General features: G+C 33.4%; 2 protein-coding genes across 3 annotated transcripts; both read left to right on the top strand.

Annotated features, from left to right (window-relative positions):
• Positions 1-1,604: 1,604 nt before the first annotated feature.
• Obp73a (Odorant-binding protein 73a) lies at positions 1,605-6,544 on the top strand. 2 transcript variants are annotated; one of them, XM_069048868.1, is made up of 6 exons: positions 1,605-1,681; positions 2,273-2,388; positions 4,679-4,767; positions 5,135-5,170; positions 5,397-5,553; positions 5,816-6,544. In XM_069048868.1, exons 1-6 carry the CDS (start codon positions 1,620-1,622, stop codon positions 5,899-5,901), a joined length of 546 nt encoding a protein of 181 aa, XP_068904969.1. In that variant the 5' UTR covers positions 1,605-1,619; the 3' UTR covers positions 5,902-6,544. The 2 variants fall into 2 exon arrangements, with proteins under 2 accessions (XP_068904969.1, XP_068904970.1); XM_069048869.1 differs by lacking the exon at positions 1,605-1,681 and adding an exon at positions 1,980-2,236 and having other exon boundaries at positions 2,289-2,388.
• A 3,031-nt stretch (positions 6,545-9,575) lies between these two features.
• LOC138130261 (uncharacterized) lies at positions 9,576-17,183 on the top strand. Its single transcript, XM_069046691.1, has 7 exons — positions 9,576-9,698; positions 10,063-10,255; positions 10,309-10,732; positions 10,826-11,724; positions 11,777-12,345; positions 14,807-15,095; positions 15,149-17,183. Exons 1-7 carry the CDS (start codon positions 9,591-9,593, stop codon positions 16,987-16,989), a joined length of 4,323 nt encoding a protein of 1,440 aa, XP_068902792.1. The 5' UTR covers positions 9,576-9,590; the 3' UTR covers positions 16,990-17,183.
• The last annotated feature ends 1,768 nt before the right edge of the window (positions 17,184-18,951 follow it).

Raw genomic sequence — 18,951 nt, forward strand, 5'->3', positions numbered from 1 at the left:
ATTTTTAATGCATATTTCCCACTCTCTTTTCGTTTATTCTATTTGCTTGGTTGTAAGAAAAAAAAGTTCCCTTGTGTGAGGATAGTGTTTTATTAAATGGCGCCGGAAACAAAATATGTAAATCACTTTCACTTTTTTGCCAATTATTATTTTATATAGGTTCAGTTATGCGAAATCTCCAAAACCGCTGCTCAAACAATAAAAGACAATAAAATGGTGAACACAATAAATTTCTAACAAGAAATGAACAGTGGGAGGGAGAAGCCAACCCTTAGATAAAAAATTCAGGTTCAAAACGTAACAAATTACACTTCAGAAGAATGTTGACATCTAATAATAATTTACGAATTACTGAACGTAATTCTGAAGCTGCTGTCTAAAAATATGCGATTCGGTTTCCAGATAGAAGACATCCGAATCGAAATGCTTTCCAAGACTGCTAAATTGTGTAAGAAACGCGGACATTTTTGTTCCTTCGCTTAAGTTTCGCAAAACACTCCTCTTGTGCAAGAATAGCGATTTATTACGTTTATAAATGATGACATTCTGATCTTAACTTAAAAAGAGTTTTGATTAGGAGGAGTACCTAAATGTTCAAAATTAGAGTTTTAAAAATTGCGTGTTATGTTTTGAACCCATACAAACACAATTCATTGTGACAACCAGCTGACATATATTATTAATAAATTCTGTACGGCACCCATAAATTTAATAAACCATTATGCTCAAACAAGGGAAGGGATTTTAGTTTGCGAAACCGAAGCCTGCGCGTCCAGGTTATAAAGCATTGGAGTCTGGGCATAGTTTTATTATTAAGATTTTCGTTCAGCTTATTATAAAGAATCCGTCATTATGAGCCCCTCCGCTGATTTTGTGAACACAATACGGATGAAAAAAATGTTATGGTTGTAATAATTTCTCTCCTCAAAATTGAATAAAATAATATAACAAAATGTTGACTTTCATTGTGTTAACTTATTATTCAACAAAATGAAAACGACTAAATTAGTATTTACCTCGTCTGATTTAATATTTAAATTGTTTCAAGGAAAAGGAAGCGAAGAAATTTACAAATTTCTGCATTACATAACTAAGATATTATACATATCTGTACTACACTTTGATACGCATTAAGAAAGAGATAATAAAACATTTCTAATTCATCCTCTGTAACGCATTAAATTTAAAAATTACATTGTTTATGATAATAATCAATGACATAATACTTCACTCATATTGGTAAGACTAATAAAATAATGTAATTGTCTAATGGAGTGAATAGTTGACTAAACACAAATACGCAAGAGGTTCTTTAATTGTCTATTATTATATAATAAATTGTTTTCTAATTAAATAATTTTTCCAGTATATTTTGTTTAAAAATAATTAGTGAAATTTACTGCTGCAAGTTTTAATTAAAATGTTTACTGAATTTAACAACAAAAAATTTTTTTTTTAATTTTCACAGTGCAGTCATACGCAACATGGCATATGTTCAGCACTTAATAAACCCATGTTGGTTCGTAATTCCTGATATTGAAGCTGCCAGGATGGAACTCAATGACTGCAACTGATTTACTAATATTGCATCACAACCGTTTATTGTTATAAGCAGACGTATGCAAGAAAATTTCTCTTTCTGTCAGTCGACCATCATTAACAAATTGCTTTTTCATAACAGGTAATTACAATCTTCAGGTAAAGGTGGGTCAAATAAGAAGACAAAAAACTAAAAATACGTGTCTTAAAAAATGACCATAAGTGAATCTAAAACGATTTATCTTCTGTGGTGCTTCATCCAGGTCAGCCCATTGATATCAGTTATTTAACATAGTGAAAGTGTATTGCAGCTGGATATTTATAAACCTTATAGTAAACTTCTGTAAGACATATATTTGCGCCGATTTCATCAACACTAAAGCCATCGATTTTTATTGGCCGTATGTTGTTCCCAGACGTTTACACTATCCCCGATTAAACAAGTTCGAATGATTTCTTAAACACATATATGCGAACCTCTTGTAGCTAAATACTTCTTACACATAATTGCAATATTAGTGCTGTTGGGCAACTATAACGAGCAACTTTTACAAATTCATCAACAATAGTTGCCGCGGTGAATCATTTTATTTCGTTCACTATTCCAGTGCGGTTGTTCAGTGGCAAAATGTGCGCCAGACAAATTTGCATTTTGATTTCATCTCTCATCGTCATTACCATCGCCGCTGAATCGAAGGTAAAATCTAAAACGTACACCTCTGTATAATTTCAGTTTGTTTTCAATGCAGGCGGGAAACAACAAATGTGATATACCGCCAACAGCACCAAAGAAAATTGAAGATGTTATCAATCAGTGCCAAGACGAAATCAAGCTAGCTATTTTGTCAGGTGAGAAATTTACATTTATAATTTTCAGGAGAATGATTTGCACAAGAAATACGTACATAGAAATAATTTTCATTCCTAACTAGGATTTTAGCAAACTATTTTGCTTTTGACGTATTCATCCAAAAAACGTGTGAATGTTGGAACGAGCCAAATATAATTATTCTGTTATTTTGAATAAATTTACAAAGTAAAAAATTTCAACATGGCATATTCTAAATAAATTAAAACAATATAAAACCACATATGTATTTTTCATAATTAATTTTTTTTTAAGTCTGGAAAAGATGGAAATATTTTCTTTTAGAAACTTTGAAACTTTAATATATCTGTGTAGACTGTAAATATTTTTCTTATTGAAAAGTTGAATACTAATTAAAACATCTAAATGTCCATGAAAAATGCCATTCACTTACGATATGAATAAATTAAATTCAATTATACATCTAACGCAGAAATAATTTTTATCTTGGTGTCACTTGAGTAAAAAATGGTCGTCTTATTTTCCTAGTTTTAAATTCAACTTGTCTAACTGGATTTGTTCGTTTCGTGCATTTTTTTCTTTCGTTTTATGTCATCATTACGACCAATCAAAAATAATTAGAAATATTTGTTTTCTATTTTATTTTAATTAATCGACTCAATAGTTTAAGCGAATTCAAGGGTATGAAGTACATACGTGAACTTTTTAAAAAATCGTCTGCTTATCATGCAAATGCGCCAAAAATATTGTAACAGATTCATTATCTTCTGTATTTCACACAAAAACGATTGACGTCAAATCCGCTATAAGTTTTGTAAACAATGTTATTTTGTGACAGTAATTATTACCCAAAATAAAGAAAATTGTATAGTGGTTAAGTTAGGATAAAACTCTTCTGTCATATATGTAAAAAACGTCACTAATGATCAAAGTCAAGTTTAAGCAATAATAATGTTTTACAGTTGTAAACACACCGAAGACATTGAAAAATAAATAGCCAATTAAAAAAATATCTCATTTACATTCAGATGACTAAATGTTTACTTGTTTAGAAATTTAGAAAATAATTTCGCTCAAAATTAGACGAAGTCTAGGTCGGTGAATGGCAATAACCTGAGTTTTTTTAATTATTGCAGTTTCATTCTCACTTCTTCATGTTAATAATCTTTTTATTGTTAAATGTATGTACCATGTGATGATGATGAAAAAACCAGATCTATTTGATTACTCTTGCAACCGTGTTTCAGAATATGTCATCATTTCAAGTTTTTTTTTTGTCAAGTAGTATTGTTCAATTTGAATCAGGTCAGTTGCATTTCTTCATACAGTTGCAAGTTAACTCTTTGATGTCTTTTTAATGTTTTAACTCTAATTTAAAATAGCACATAGATATTTTAAATGCAACAATTAAAATATGTAAAATTATCAACAATTTTCACATATGACTATAGAGAGTAGTTTTAAAGTAAATTTCCCAAAATTAAAATTGAAAAAAATGTTCAAATCATGGATCATAAAGTATATTATACAACAACATTTCTAAACGGCACTTTACACACGAGTTTTATTAGGCACGAGCGGAGTGTAGCGGGCGAGTGTTTAATAAACGAGTGTCTAGAGAAGCTTGCATACTACACTTTTGCTACGACCAAATGAACATTGCAAATATAACACGTAACTTCTTTATTCAACGTCAATTTAAACATAAAATTCAAACCTGATAAATGTAAATTGATAAGTAACAACTAACTTCATTTTGATAAACATTTCTTAATTTTAAAGTTATTAGTAATCCGATAAATTTAAAAAAATCCTTGACAACCGTGAAAATTTATGTAGACAAGTTTGTTTGTGGTAAAAGATGGAAGTCAAAGACTGTCCTGCAGAAGACAATTTTTTGAAACATAATTTACATAGGGAATAATTTGTTACTTCTCTCAAGAGTTTTGTATCTTAGAAACTGACTTCTACTCTCAGTCTTGAAAAAGACGCTTTCACTCAAATCCAGCCAAAATAAACATTATAATTTTGTGTCCACATCCTTACAAAAAAATCTTTCTCTTTGCAGTGCTATACAAATGCTAGTAAACCAGAGTCCATGTATTTTGGAAAATAAATTGTTGTTGTTTATTTAATTTATTATTCAGTTAACAACCACTTTGAAAGCGTTTCAAACTGAAAGTTAAGATTAAATTTTTTCAAACAAGGTAGTTCTGATAATAATTCACTTTCTATCATTAGAACTGTACAAGTTAAATTTAATTTGCCATTTCATTTAAACCTATTTACACTCACAAATTTTTGTTTCAGAGGCTTTGGAAGCGCTTAGTGTGAACGATCATGCCAAAAGTAGAGCCAAACGTGAAACTTTTTCAGATGATGAGAAACGCATCGCTGGGGTAAGTGCCAAAACAGTTATGTCCGATTTCCTCAATTATTTTTATCGTAACAATAAATTAAGTCGGATGCACTTTAAAAGTAAAATGTCGACATACACTGTACCAATTTTACGGTCAACTTTCTAAACTGGTTATCATAAAATGTATGAAGCTGACAAGAGAAGTTTGCTGCAACTTATGTAACTGTGTAGGTAATTGTAGATCAACAATAGACACAGTTAAATTTATATTTAACGATAATTGTAAATTTAATTTGTCGAGCGGAACAGGAAAGCTTCCGAATAAAAGTTTACCGGTTAATTCATGTACCTAATACTGTTACATCAGATCATGCTTTGTTGAATTTTAATTTTTATTTGTGTTCTAGTGCCTCCTCCAATGCGTCTATCGCAAGATGAATGCGGTAAGTCACAAAAAGTTCTATCGAAAATAGCTTTTAGTAAATGGCGACGATTCAGTTTCGCAACTACAACACCAATGAACTTTTATGAAGTCACAGTGGGTAGTTTTGTAGCGATTAACGAAGGTTTCGTTAATGTTTACAAATTGTGGTTTAGTTGCAATCCATACGATTTCCTAACACGTACAAATTGGAGGGTAATTACGCCTGATGGCTATCGTCGTTACAGGTCAACGAAAAAGGGTTCCCCACCGTCGAAGGTCTAGTGGGTCTATACTCCGAAGGAGTGGACCAGAAGGACTACATCATTGCCACACTCCAAGCTGTCAACGTTTGTTTGGTAAAAGCACAGAAGAAGCATGTCACAAAACCACAGTCGCTGGAAGGTGTGTGCAGACTCAGTTAACAACTGAATTATTTATGTTGACAATCCATTAAGAATTACCTTTAATTGTGATAGCGTAATTGGAGGTACTTAGTGTCAAACCGTCAATAAATTCTCAGCGACACGCTGATTCTCCCAGGGTTATGCAGATTGTGTTGCACAATTTTTATCGTATAATAGTGACCTCAATTACTCAATTGTTAATTATTATCGCCCATTATTTTTACCTGTTCGCTAATTTGTTGCTTTGGTTTTTGTTTCAGAACATGGCAAAACTTGCGATATTGCTTATGACGTATTCGATTGTGTTTCGGAGAAAATCGGGGAATATTGCGGCCAGACACCGTAACTTCCATGGCCGAAAATTCAGATCATTATTTCGACATCATTAGACACTAGTCAAAGAAATGTTACAACGTCCATTCAAGAACTTGTTTTTTAATAGCGCTATTTATTGTAAACGAAACAGTGACCCAACATTGACAAATAAAAGTTTTCAACCGTCCTGTACTTACTCTCACCGCTATTTTTATTACAGTAATTAATAGCGTTATAAACGTGGTCATTAATTTAATTTATTATCACTTATTTATGCATTCCGGAGTTGGGAAAACACCAGTTTGTTCCCATAGACCATAAATCTGTACGATTCATGAAAATGTTTAAGAAGTTGTTGCCAAAATTACCCTCACCTTCGATCTTAATGTTTCTTATCCCATAGCATTTAGCTTGAACAAAGCAGCCGTAATTAAACAAACAAACGTGTGAACTTATCAGATTTTAAAGTTGAGGTCGATACCAACTGCCATTATTTTTTCCAGCATAATATTTATTAATGTAGGTGTCGCAATTGTTGTTTAGAATTATCATTTGTCTTAATTAGGTCTTGTAAGATAGGCAAAGGTGCAGGCACATCAGCTTTCATCACTTAAATTGTAGTAATTTTTGTACAAACTTGTTATTACCCTTAGTAATAAAATTTATTAACGGTGGAGATATTATTTATTAACATAACCTTGTCTGTGAGTTGAAGAGGATGTTACATCCCGCCTCTTATTAGAATATCTCTTAAACTCATCGACCTATTGTATATTGGGTAATTAAAGAAGAACAATGCCCCACTTGCATTACATCTCTAGTCAGCGTCATAAACAATCATTATGTTTCCAGAAATATGGACTAATCTTGACCAAGTGGTATTAATGACGTTCTTCCGTTTACAAACATTCGATGCTGTAGCACATTTTTCTATGGAAGCTTCTGAACCCTCATTATTTATGGGCAAAGGTTAGACAAGTGTTGCTAACATGATCGTAACACGAATCCACGATAAAATTCTTTTGGTTTTAGTTGTTAAAGTTAACTTTAGAGATGCGAAAGGAGTTAACGTCGAGTTATATCCGGTGTCCGCGAAATGTTTTTCAGAACTATTTAAAATATCGACTTACAGTGATGTTATCGTTTTTGAGGTTTGTTCTTGCAGGGATCACCCTGAAACTAATTACAATTTCGAAAGACTCTTACGTATGACTACTTTGTTTCTTTTATAATAATCACTACGATGGTTGATTAATATTTCATCATGAAAGAACATGAAAGACAAGACTAAAAACATCAAAGGAAAGAAGCAATTGATTATTGTTTTGTGTATTGACGGTTATAAATTTCTCTCATCATGGTTATAATTTAATTAGCTGAAAATTATACAGTAGAATTTTTCATAGTGAAAATACTGCATTTTTTAAACTAGGCCAGATTAATTTTTCAAAATCTATAAAAATATTCCATTTTTTAAACTTCAAACTGAAATATCTCAAATACTTTCCTCAAATACTTCTTGCACACAGATGTACTAAAAGAGATGTTCTCTTTCATAATCCGTACTTAAGCATGTAGAGTTTCATTTTGAAGTAAGGGTGGTTGGAAACGGTTGAGGGGTAGTAATGATATGACAACCATAATGCACTAGTCATCCTGTGCACTGCCTGACTTCCTAAAATTTTAAATGTGACGTTTAAGACACCAAAGATAAACCCGAAAGCGCGAACACCCAATATAGGTATAAAATTTGATTTAGATACTAATCGTAGGTACGTTTGACTTGAGTAAAAAAATTTGATGTCTTTAGAAACTTTTTTGTTATGATTTAAGCTTTCATTATTATACACGGATGTCATCTTCCCCTATTCCCTAGTTTAAATAAGGTCTGTCAAAAATGTGTGTACTTTAGGTATGTACAGTCGATGGACAAATAAAACTGGAACAAAAATGACAATCACATAACTCAAAATTTACAAATTTGCATCGTTTAATTGCGGCTTTATCACAAATAGGTTAACTTTGGTATGACATATTATATAGACACTGACAAATATATTGACAAATCAATAGTCTGATCGATTATATTTTAAGGGTCCCAGTACAGTTGGTTGTAAAAAAAACAGGAAATGAAAATTATCCTAATGTAAATTTGGTTTTGTCCATTTGTCAGTTATGCAATTGTCTACTTGACAATCTATCTCTCGTAAACAGTTTTCACACTATGCAAAAATTGTAAAAATATGTCAATTTTATTCTGACATTTTCCGTTTTCTTTTGCAAGTAACTGTACAAAGTAAGGTTACAAGAGCTCTTCGACACTTACTGATACATTTTGTCCATTTTTCTCAATGGAGTTATTAAAACACTTAAAAATTCAATGATTTGTTTGTTTTGTAATTTTTTGGCATTTTACAAAATAGGTATCATTTTCAAAATTTGATTTCGTCACGAACGTAAAAAAAGGTGCCAAAAGCAAGAGAATTTGAATTTTGCAATAATTTAATAGGTACAACGAAAGTAACATCCCTTTTAGTTACTCAGGCCAAATGAAACTACACATAATCTATTTTCGGAAATCGTTATCGAATATTTAACAGTTAATCACGTGATTCATAAAATCAAGAAAATTATTATTCTGAAATATTCTTTTTTTACAATGGGACTATTTAAAGCAATTGAGCAGTTCAAGAAACTAATTTGAATCAGTAATTAGTATCTACTGAAATTTTTGAAAAATACTAAAACTGAATAAATGAAACCAACAATGATTTGCTGCTTTTTATCACATGGTACATTTACACGTTCATCTCCGCTATAAAATAAACGAACCGTAGTAAACAGAATACACAATTTTATCCGTGTTTGAACAATAAATGTGTTTTTCAAGAAAAGAAAAAATGATTTTTTATTTATTAGTAAGTATAAAATAATAATAATGTGAATAAATTTTGTACGTATGCACACCAGAACAAAAAGTACATTTATATAGGCTTTTATAGATTTTTATTATATGTACTTAGATGTATAGAACAATTCACCAAAAAAGTCTTCTTGAAATGTGTTTACACTGCTTTTCTGTCATTAAGTTTCTGTTATCGAAATTTTGATTTTAACAATTTGTTAAATAAAATTAATGATTTCGAAGTTGTGTTTGCATCATTGTAACTAACATTTCCAGCCAAAATTTAAATGCATTATTTTAAAGAAGTATCTTAATAGCATCTCAAAATAATGGCTTTTAACTTTAATTGTGCAATTTATCGCTAATCTTGTTCTTCGAATTTTACGAAGTAACTACACAGCAATTTTTTACGCCACAGACTGAACATCAAACAACACAAATTCAAAGTTGTGATGTAAATTATGTGACACTAGATAAAACGACATTTGTGAAAAGTTGTATTATCTAAAAATTTAATTCATTTTATAACGCGTAACAGGTCAAATTAACCATGTGATCATGTAAAATGCAACATTTTTAAAAATCGTCGACAATTTAACTAACAAAATCTGAGGTCCCAACTTAATTGTAATCATCAGACCAAGGAACGATCTACAAGGGCATCTGCAAGATCTTTATGGTAGAAAGCATTCCCTCGGATTACAATGGTCCAGACAAACATTTGTCTAGTTTCATTCTAAAAATGTACAGAAAATAGACGGCCGTTCATTTGCATATGTCTTATTAAAAACAATGCTGAATAAAAAATAGTGTTGATGCCCCACTATTTTATGAGCCACTATATAAAGTTCTTTATGGATTTTGGTGTTCAGTGTGGTTTTGGATTTTTTCGGATTTTATTAACTGAGATGTATTTAAAAAATGTGAGTAATCTAAGTGGTTAGGTGTTGTGTTCTCTCCCATGGATTACTCGTTTATACTTATATTTTTTCTTCATGTGAAAGCAGTGCATCGAGTTTGAGAATTTATTTATAATTTTACGTGATTTACGGCAAACATTTTTTTTAATGTCAATATTCATTTATCAAAATTTTATTCGAACGTAAAAATTTGTACTTGTTGGCAAGAATTTTATTGATTCATTTAAACGCAGCTTAATTCGCTTTAAAAATACAGGAACCGAAAAAATAACATTGAAATGCGCACTCAGAACTGTAACATTAAATGATCAGTGGTAATCCCCAGAATACGTAACAGACGGATCTGATTTTTAATTTCTATGTGCAGTGGCCTTCATGGTGCTTTCTTCTTATCTTAACAACACTGAAGACGACAAACGCTGCAGATGACGATTACAACATCCTGCATAGAGATGGTTCCTTTCAATTTGGATACGACAATCCAAATTCGTACCATCATGCTGCTGGCAACAGAAATAATGTAGTAAGAGGAGAGTTTGGCGGTAGAAATCCTGGAACAGGTACATGTTCTTCTTATAAATATGTTTTTAAATTAATACGTTGTTTATGACAGGCGGTATAGATTCTACTATTTATACTGCTGGTCCAAGAGGTTACAGGCCACGCGGTAAAAATATTCATAGGAAATACGATTTAAACCAAAATGGTCCTAGACCTGTCGGATCAAGAGATGATCCATACTTTGACCCCTCTGAAGATCCAAGTTACAATTTCGAGTTTAAAACCAGAACTTACAATCGCCAAGAAAGTGCAAACAGAGTCGGCGATGTTACTGGAAGATACAACTACCTCGATGACGTAGGTGAACTTCACAATGTTGAGTTTATTGCTGGAAAGAACACTGGATTTCACGTGAAGACACCTTTCCCAGACTCTAACCCGAGGGCTTATTATGGACGCTTATTCTACAGAGGACGCGGAAAACCAATTCCTAGAGGAAGAACTTCTATACAAAGGGGCCTTGACGGAAGCTACAGGTTATTTAAAGATTTTTAATGCAATAAATTTTTTTCAAAGAGAATTTTAAAGCTGAGGACAACACAAATTTCAATCTATATTTTCAATTTCAGATTTATCTCAGCCGGTCCTGATCAAAGACGAACCGAAACAAGTGATGCGTCAGGTCATGTTCGGGGGTCTTACACTTATCTCGATGATAAAGGTGTGCAACATTCAGTTCATTACATTGCTGGACCAGAAACTGGCTACAGAGTTTTGAAAAATGTGAAAGGACCTCATCTTCCCACTGTTTATCCATTTGGTAGACCAGAAATTATTCCACCAGATTTTTACGATTACATCAAAGACGACGTGTTTGATACAGCTGCAAGTGGTCTCGTGAAACCTATCAACAACAATGTGGGTGGACGTCCCAAACCTGATAAAGATGAAGGTCCATCTTTTGAAGGAGGAACTGATTTTGAAAGTGATTTGGGTAAACCTGGTGGCGATACTAGTGGTAGTGCTAGTGAAGGTCTTGGTGGAGATAATAAACCTTCTGCTGGAAGTGTTGGAGGTGGTGGTGATGACAGCTTCAGTAGACCACCATCAGGAGGAGGATTTAACAGGCCGCCATCATCAGGAGGAAGTTTTAGTAGACCGCCTACGACAGGAGGAGCTTTCAAACCTCCTCCATCAGGTGGTGACTTTGGAGATGGGGGAGATGAGGACGCAGACAACGATGATTTTGAAGGTGAATTATTTGGTCCGGCAGGTTCTAGTCCCAAACCATCAAAACCTCCAAAAGCACCAAAACCTTCGAGACCTTCGAGACCTTCAAGACCCATTGGAGGAGGTGGAATAGGTGATGGTTCACAAAGACCTAGTCCTGGTAGGCCTGTTGACGATGGCTCTTATAAACCAGACTTTGGTGACACTGGCGATGATGGTTCGTACATACCACCTGGAGATGTGAACCAAGATGATGGAAGTTACAAACCAAATGTAGATGAATCTGGATTAGGAACTGGTATGGTTGGTTGTTTGCAGCTAAAGAGAACAGTTGTGACGTTATTTTGCAGGTGGAGGCGGAAGCGGCAGCGGAAGCGGAGGCGGAGGTGTAAGCGGAGGCGGTATTGAAGCTCCTCGTCCAGGACTTGGTGGCAGTTCTTCTGGTAAACCTTCTCGTCCTTCCAGTGGGCCACCACCAGGAGGATCATCTTTCACAGACGACTATGACGAGTCGAACGGGCTATTTGGTAGTGAATCAAATGCTCGACCTCCATTCGGTGGTAGGCCTCCAGTTATTCAGATTCAAGGTGGTTCTGGTGCTACAGGTCTACCAGGCTGCGAACGATGTGCAGGCACGATTGTAACCAATGTTGGTGACAGAGTTTTCTCCGTACCTCCTGGAGTTTCTGTGCGAGCGCATGTCCAGTCGATTGACTTATTGCCTTTGGTGTCTAAGGTTCCTTCACCGAGTGAACAGTACAAAGAAGAAATGAGTATAAAGACAGAACAGTTAAATTCGGCGGCCAGTGATTTGATCAGCAATAGTACTGTTACAGAAAGTAGTATAGTAACAACGACTACGGCGACGACAATACCAACTACAACTTTTTTTCCCACAGAAACGACAACATTTGATGAATAATTTATTTAAGTAATTATATTTTTGTAATATATTATATCTGATCACTAATAAAGTTATTTTTTAAAATAATTGCTTTAACTTTAATTTACCTGTGGGAAATTTCTTAAAGCACAAACTTTGATTCTTTGTATTTTGCTAAGGTCATAACTAATAATTTGGTGACATACTTTAGTATGTTAATTTTGTTACCTACATTAATGTTATGTATTTCTTTACATATCATATATTTTCATGGAAAAATTATTATTTGAATCATCGAAAATATATAGCTTTAGACAAGTACTTTATTTTCTCATCCAAAGATATTGTATCTACTTTTTCTCATTACGGCTCTCAATAAATTTTTAAATATAAAAATGATGTGGTGATTTCTACATTATGTAGAATATTAAAAGAAACTCATTAATATATTTTTTACTGTTCAACTGTCTATCACTTCCGTTACCACCATATGAAAAGAAGTAAAAACGTGTGAAGTAAATAATCGCAAAAGAATGCAACATAATATATCGCGCTCCACATTTAGGAGTGTCCGATATGAATTTCGTTATGCATTAAAATTGACGTTTTTATAAAAATTTTATCGCCATTATATAATACACAAAAATGTAGATATAATGTGAATGACAAAATTTACAAAATCCAAGATTTACGACTATTAATTTACATTAAAGGACCAAAAAAATCTAATCAAATTATCTAAATCTGATCCAATTTATTGATAACCTGACCTTATAAAATTTGATTTCCAGTTCCACGTCTTTATTATTAGACAAATAAAAAAAATTGCTACTGTAACAAAATATTTAAATATGTGCAATTTTCTCGTGATTTTATACAATAAACGCATTAACTTAAAGTTTATTTTTATTACTTTGTTATTTGTTGTTGTTACTATAAAATTAAATTGATTTGGCGACTTATTTAAATTACCATTTTTTTTTCAATAGGTACCTATTCAACTTGGTTAAAAATGTATGTTGTAACTTGGAAATTAAATATTCTGCGAATAACAAATATCTTTTTATTCAAAAAATAGATAAAACGTAAAAAATATACTTTTGATGAGATACTTCGTGAGAAAATTTTCAAACAATTTTTTAAATTTAGTATTAAAAATCTAATAAATTCCTCATGCGCCATTTTGAAATTCTTTATTTTTTTATTCGTTTTAATAAATTCTATCAATCAATAAGTGCATTCTTTAAAAATTGGAGTGAGTTTTTTTCAATAAGACTGAAGCAGATAATTAATCATGCATCTCACAACATTGTGTTATTTATACCATGAGAACAAAATGTATGATAATTAATTTCGAAGCTCAAGGATGGTTCGCTTCCAAATTATAATGCCCATCCCATAAGATGGTGACAAGGCTATACGGAATTGATCTGAATATGTCAAATATCGTAGCAAATAAAATCTATTTTTATTTTTATAGTAACTGTAAAAATAACCATATTATAATTTGATATGATATAATTTTATTGTACTACGCAATGACCATGAATCTAACGTACTAACAATTCATTTAAAATGAGTCTACAAACTAAGTACGGTCATTAGAATAAATTATCACAAAAAATTAAGGCATTATTTAAGTTTTTCCTTAGCAGCGTAAAATAAAAAATGTCTTGCAATTGACACTCAGTTGACCATGAGATAATTTGGACTTTAGGAAATCTTCCAAGAAGCTATTTTATTACTTTATTGGTCTAACTAAAACTAAACCTTTTTAAAAATGAATAGTCGGCGTAGGTGACAACATGACTCAGGTTAAAATAAAAGAACTTATCTTACACTATTGTAGTAACAATAGAAATGATGACATTTTCTAATCAAGGTTATTTTCTTTTGTCTTACAGATGTACCACCTACTAGCTTTATCTAATTTACATTTCTGGTAGCTAGAATGACTGTCTAATTACTGAAATAAACAAATCGCAATATATTTTTCATATGTACAAAACCAAAAAATATTAATTTTGTATAGACCTTACCACGAATATATCAGAACTTTTACCATTTTTTAGGTCCATAATACTAATACACTAATGTATGATCTGAAAAATCAATTTGTCATCATTATGCTAATATCAATATATTTTTTTAAAAATAGAACACGTTAAAAAGGGTATTCAGAATATCAACATGGTAATTATCATTCAAATTTTAAATAATACAATTTTTTGCGGCATAATCCGTGTAATTTCGGACTAGTTTGGCTTGTACTATTCCTGCCATGCAGTTGAAAATCCTTGAAGATCTTCAGATGATCCAATCACAGACCCAGTATGTAGATCAACTGTTCAGAATTCGGGATATATAAAGTGATTACAATAACACAAAGTAGCAGTGTCTCACAGTAGAACAAACCCTACACAATGCTGCTTCAAACAGTAAGTCGAAAAACATTTTTCATTTATATTTTCTTAGGTCTAGAGTTTTTATTTTTTAGATTTTAATTTTTCTCGTAACATGCAACCAAAGTTTCTCTTGGCAAGCCCTTCCGCAAATCCCTTCAGGTCATCGTTTTCAGTTTCTTGTTCTTAATGAAGACGGGGGCTATAAGTACGGTTATGATACAGGTGACGGTGCTGCTGCCAAACAGAGTGCAGACCCTTCTAATCAAGTCTCGGGACACTATTTCTACAAAAATATGTTAGGACAAAACGTCGATTTAAAATACACCGCAGGTGTTCAAGGATTTGTCCCTGAAGGACACGAAAAGCTTTTCCCGTATTCAGGTAATAAATTCAAGTGGTTTAAACGTTGTTTTTAGCTTTTTAACTTCTTCTAGAACAAACAGATGTGCAACTTCCCTTGTCTTCATCGTTTAGATCTCAAATCTCTTCGGACAATGACGAGAATATTGGGGATGCTTCTTATAGTTTCAACATTGATACTGACACATACAAACGGCAAGAGTCTTCAGATCCTAGGGGTAATATTCAGGGTCGTTACTCCTACAGTAACAAAGACGGAGTTCACGATCTTACCTACGTAGCAGGAGAAAATACTGGTTTTGTGGCGACTTCGGGATCATTGTCAGAAGCAAACGGATTTAAAAGTAATCATGCGTTACAAGTTAATCCATCCACCCGTCAAAGATATACTCCCGAAACAGCAAAATCTCATGTCAGTGAAATAAATACCGATGGTTCTTATGTTTTTGCTTATACAAATGACGATTCTGCAAGACAAGAAACTGCAGATGCAGGAAACAACGTTCAAGGAAGATATTCGTACAAAAATGGGGCTGGTCAACATGATCTTAGTTATGTAGCAGGAGCTCAAACTGGATTTGTTGTAACTGGAGGAAATTTAGCACAACCGAATAGTCTAAGTTATTCCCAGCCGTCAGCACCCCTAGTACCTTCTTTTTACTCAGCTTCAGGACCTGCATCTTCTAGTGACGGTTCTTACGCCTTCGAATACTCTGCTCCTGATCACTCCCGCCAAGAAAAGGCCGATTCTGAAGGAAATGTTCGTGGTTATTATTCGTTTAAAAATGAAGCAGGAAATCACGATTTGAGTTACATCGCTGGAAGTTCGACTGGCTTTCTACCCACAGGTGGCTCCCTTTCTCCGACCAATCAACCGTCAGGTACTATTCCTAAATCAGCTTATTCCGTCTCGTCTTCCCCAACTTATGAAAAACCTTCAACATATTCAAGAAGCCAGACAAATGCTGGAGATTCTTCTTACAACTTTAACATAAACACTGACGATTATCAGAGACACGAAACCTCTGATGCTTCCGGTAATATCCAAGGTAAATTTTCTTATAAAAATTCGGCTGGAGTCCACGATTTAAGTTATGTTGCTGGGGCAAAAACTGGATTTTTGCCAACAGGAGGCAGTTTAGCCGCTCCTAAAACTGCTATTCCCAGTTCTTCTTTAAATCCTGTTGCACCAGTTGTCCCCAAGACAGGAATTTTGGATAGAAATGAAGACGATCAACCTGACACCGGCGACTCTTCTTACAGTTTTAAAGTTGACACTGACGAATATAAACGACAAGAATCTTCAGACGCTAAAGGCAATGTTCGAGGAAGTTTTTCGTACAAGAACGCAGATGGTACTCATGACTTGAGTTATGTGGCCGGTGCCAATACTGGATTTGTGGCTACAGGTGGTAGTCTTGTAGATCCCATCGTTGCTAAAAATGGCATCTTATCGAAAAGTGGACAGAACTTTGCTCCCCCTTTAAGCAGAAGCAGCATCGACCATGAAAATCCCAACGACGCATCTTACAGCTTTTCTGTTGACACTGACGATTATAAAAGACATGAAGTTTCTGATGCCAACGGCAATGTTCAAGGTAGTTTCTCTTACAAAAACTCGGTAGGCAATCACGATCTTAGTTTTGTGGCTGGATCCGCTACTGGATTCCTTCCGACCGGAGGATCATTGAAAGTTGCTCCAGGAGTAGGTGAATCGCAGTTAGGTGGAGGTCTGCTCACAAAGAGTTTCTCAAAGGCAACAAGCAGTCCCACTCTGTTAACCCGCACTTATCCTGACATCACCAACGGCGTAATCCCCTCGTCATACACTCTTGATAAGAATGTTGTTGTACATTCGTATCTGCCTCCAAGCAATGAAAAGAACAAATTTGGATATATTTTTGAGATGTTATAACTGTTATTGTGTTATTAACGTATTTGCGATTTCAGGCCAGTCATATGTATCTTACGTTTAAAAGCAAGCTAAAAACGATTTGTGAAAAATTACAAATCAAAAAAAAATATTGAAATGTGCATGAAAAATATATAAAAATTAAGATGAATTGTACAATTTTTACATGTTTGTATATAATAAAAGAATCACTTTTATGCAATGTATTATTTGTTGCCTACATAACCTTAACTTAATCGTGCCGGTAGAATTTTATTAATTTTTTTATTACTTGTACAAAAACAAAACATTCTGATTCATTTACGGTGATAAAAGACAGCTTTATTGCAGTGTAAACAAGACTGTAAATTTTACGATTGTTAAAGTATTTAACAGTATTTTTTTTAATAAGAGTAGTTAACTGTTGATGGACAGTTATATTTCTTATTCAGAATCCAATAATTAATTACTAAATTAAAATGTGTGAAATCAAAATTTTAAACTTCACTTAATGCACTAACACGTACGTGTTACGTATGAGCGTACTCATTTTCTTAAGAAAAAAAAATTTTTTTTGAAGGAAAATTGTTCTGAAGAAATAACAAATTGTTTATTTATTAGTGCTTGTTTAATAAAACTCAATGAGACCTCAAATATTTTTATTTTTCACCAATTTTACCACATCCATCTGTGCTAAGTTCTATAAACCCCCAAAAGCCGTGTCTAAGTCAAGTACAAAATTTCCTCATCTTAACCAAATCTCAGTTTAAATAGTCGCAATCAAATTATAAGGATAATTGATTCCGTATGCATACGGAATGGCGTACTGATGGGCAGGTAGGTAGGTATACGTTGGAACAACTGCCAGAGGCGCCGAATAAGCCATCCCTGCAATTTGTGCAGACTTCACTTGAGGTTGCAGAGGTTGTATCTGTTGATCCTTAATAGGTATGTGCTCATGCTTGATCAAATTGGCACCAGGTGCGATCTTGATAACCGGGATTTGATGATGAGGCAGAGGATCGATGGCAACTCCATGATTTTCGTTAATGGTGTACGAATAATCTTGACCAGAGTGTTGCACATTTACCGACGAAGAATCTATCGGCACTACCGAAGCAGAACGGGCAAAAGCGAAAAGCAAAAATGAAGCGAGAAGCGGTACCTGTACAAAAACGTTAAATTTGTTTTTAATTTGGGGGAGCGTTGGAGACTCACCGGTCGCATTCTGAAGTTATTTAAGTCTTTTATCTCTCGTAGTTGTTGGAGTACTGATGACTAAAGACAAGAACGGGGCACTTTTATATAGGGGGTATAATAAAAATGCTGTCATCTCTAAATGGATATCAAAATCAGCGATTTTCAAGTTTTATGAAGGTTGTACCAGAGCGAGCGCATTTTTCTTAGGATGTAGCCAATAGCCCCTGTTCTTTGTCGTTACAAAAACAAAGTAACCAGACTTGATGAATAAACGTTTTCTTTTACACCACGGCAAAACAGACTCCAGCGCCTTCATTACAAACAAGCGGAAAATTTAAATTAAAATCTTTTAACCAGTTTATAAATCACTCCATTAAACTACTCCCCTTCATTTCAACTTAAAATTTTATTCATAAGTTACATTTTTCTTACTCTTTTTAAAACAATCTACTTTAAACACACCTGGTTCATATTTAACACGCTGTGATATTCTTTTATTAACTCTTGTAATACTCACTTCTCTGAAAGGCAGGTACTAGTCAAGTACTTTGGTGTAAATCACGCTAAATAAAACTGGTTACATTTTTATTGGGAGGTCTAGTCTTCAACCAGACTATGCAATCCAGTACGATACGCATTGAAGGCTGAAACGATTTTCTGGTAACATTATGCACACTATTTTTTCTTGTTTCCAATTTAATGGAGTTTATTGAGTATGAAATGACTCAATTACTATGCCTCAAGCTTCTACATCTATTCAAATGCATTCGGATTCAGTTAAAAAAT

This window comes from Tenebrio molitor, chromosome 5 (assembly GCF_963966145.1).
Source record: "Tenebrio molitor chromosome 5, icTenMoli1.1, whole genome shotgun sequence".
Lineage (NCBI taxonomy): Eukaryota > Metazoa > Arthropoda > Insecta > Coleoptera > Tenebrionidae > Tenebrio > Tenebrio molitor.

Excerpts from the sequence above, each read along its gene's own strand:
- Obp73a (XM_069048868.1), top strand. The coding sequence starts at position 1,620 with ATGCAAGAAAATTTCTCTTTCTGTCAGTCGACCATCATTAACAAATTG. Across the intron at positions 5,171-5,396 it reads TCTATCGCAAGATGAATGCG|GTCAACGAAAAAGGGTTCCC; the intron begins GTAAGTCACAAA and ends TCGTCGTTACAG. Across the intron at positions 5,554-5,815 it reads AAAACCACAGTCGCTGGAAG|AACATGGCAAAACTTGCGAT; the intron begins GTGTGTGCAGAC and ends TTTTTGTTTCAG.
- LOC138130261 (XM_069046691.1), top strand. The coding sequence starts at position 9,591 with ATGCCCCACTATTTTATGAGCCACTATATAAAGTTCTTTATGGATTTT. Across the intron at positions 10,733-10,825 it reads GGCCTTGACGGAAGCTACAG|ATTTATCTCAGCCGGTCCTG; the intron begins GTTATTTAAAGA and ends TTTCAATTTCAG. Across the intron at positions 15,096-15,148 it reads AAAGCTTTTCCCGTATTCAG|AACAAACAGATGTGCAACTT; the intron begins GTAATAAATTCA and ends AACTTCTTCTAG.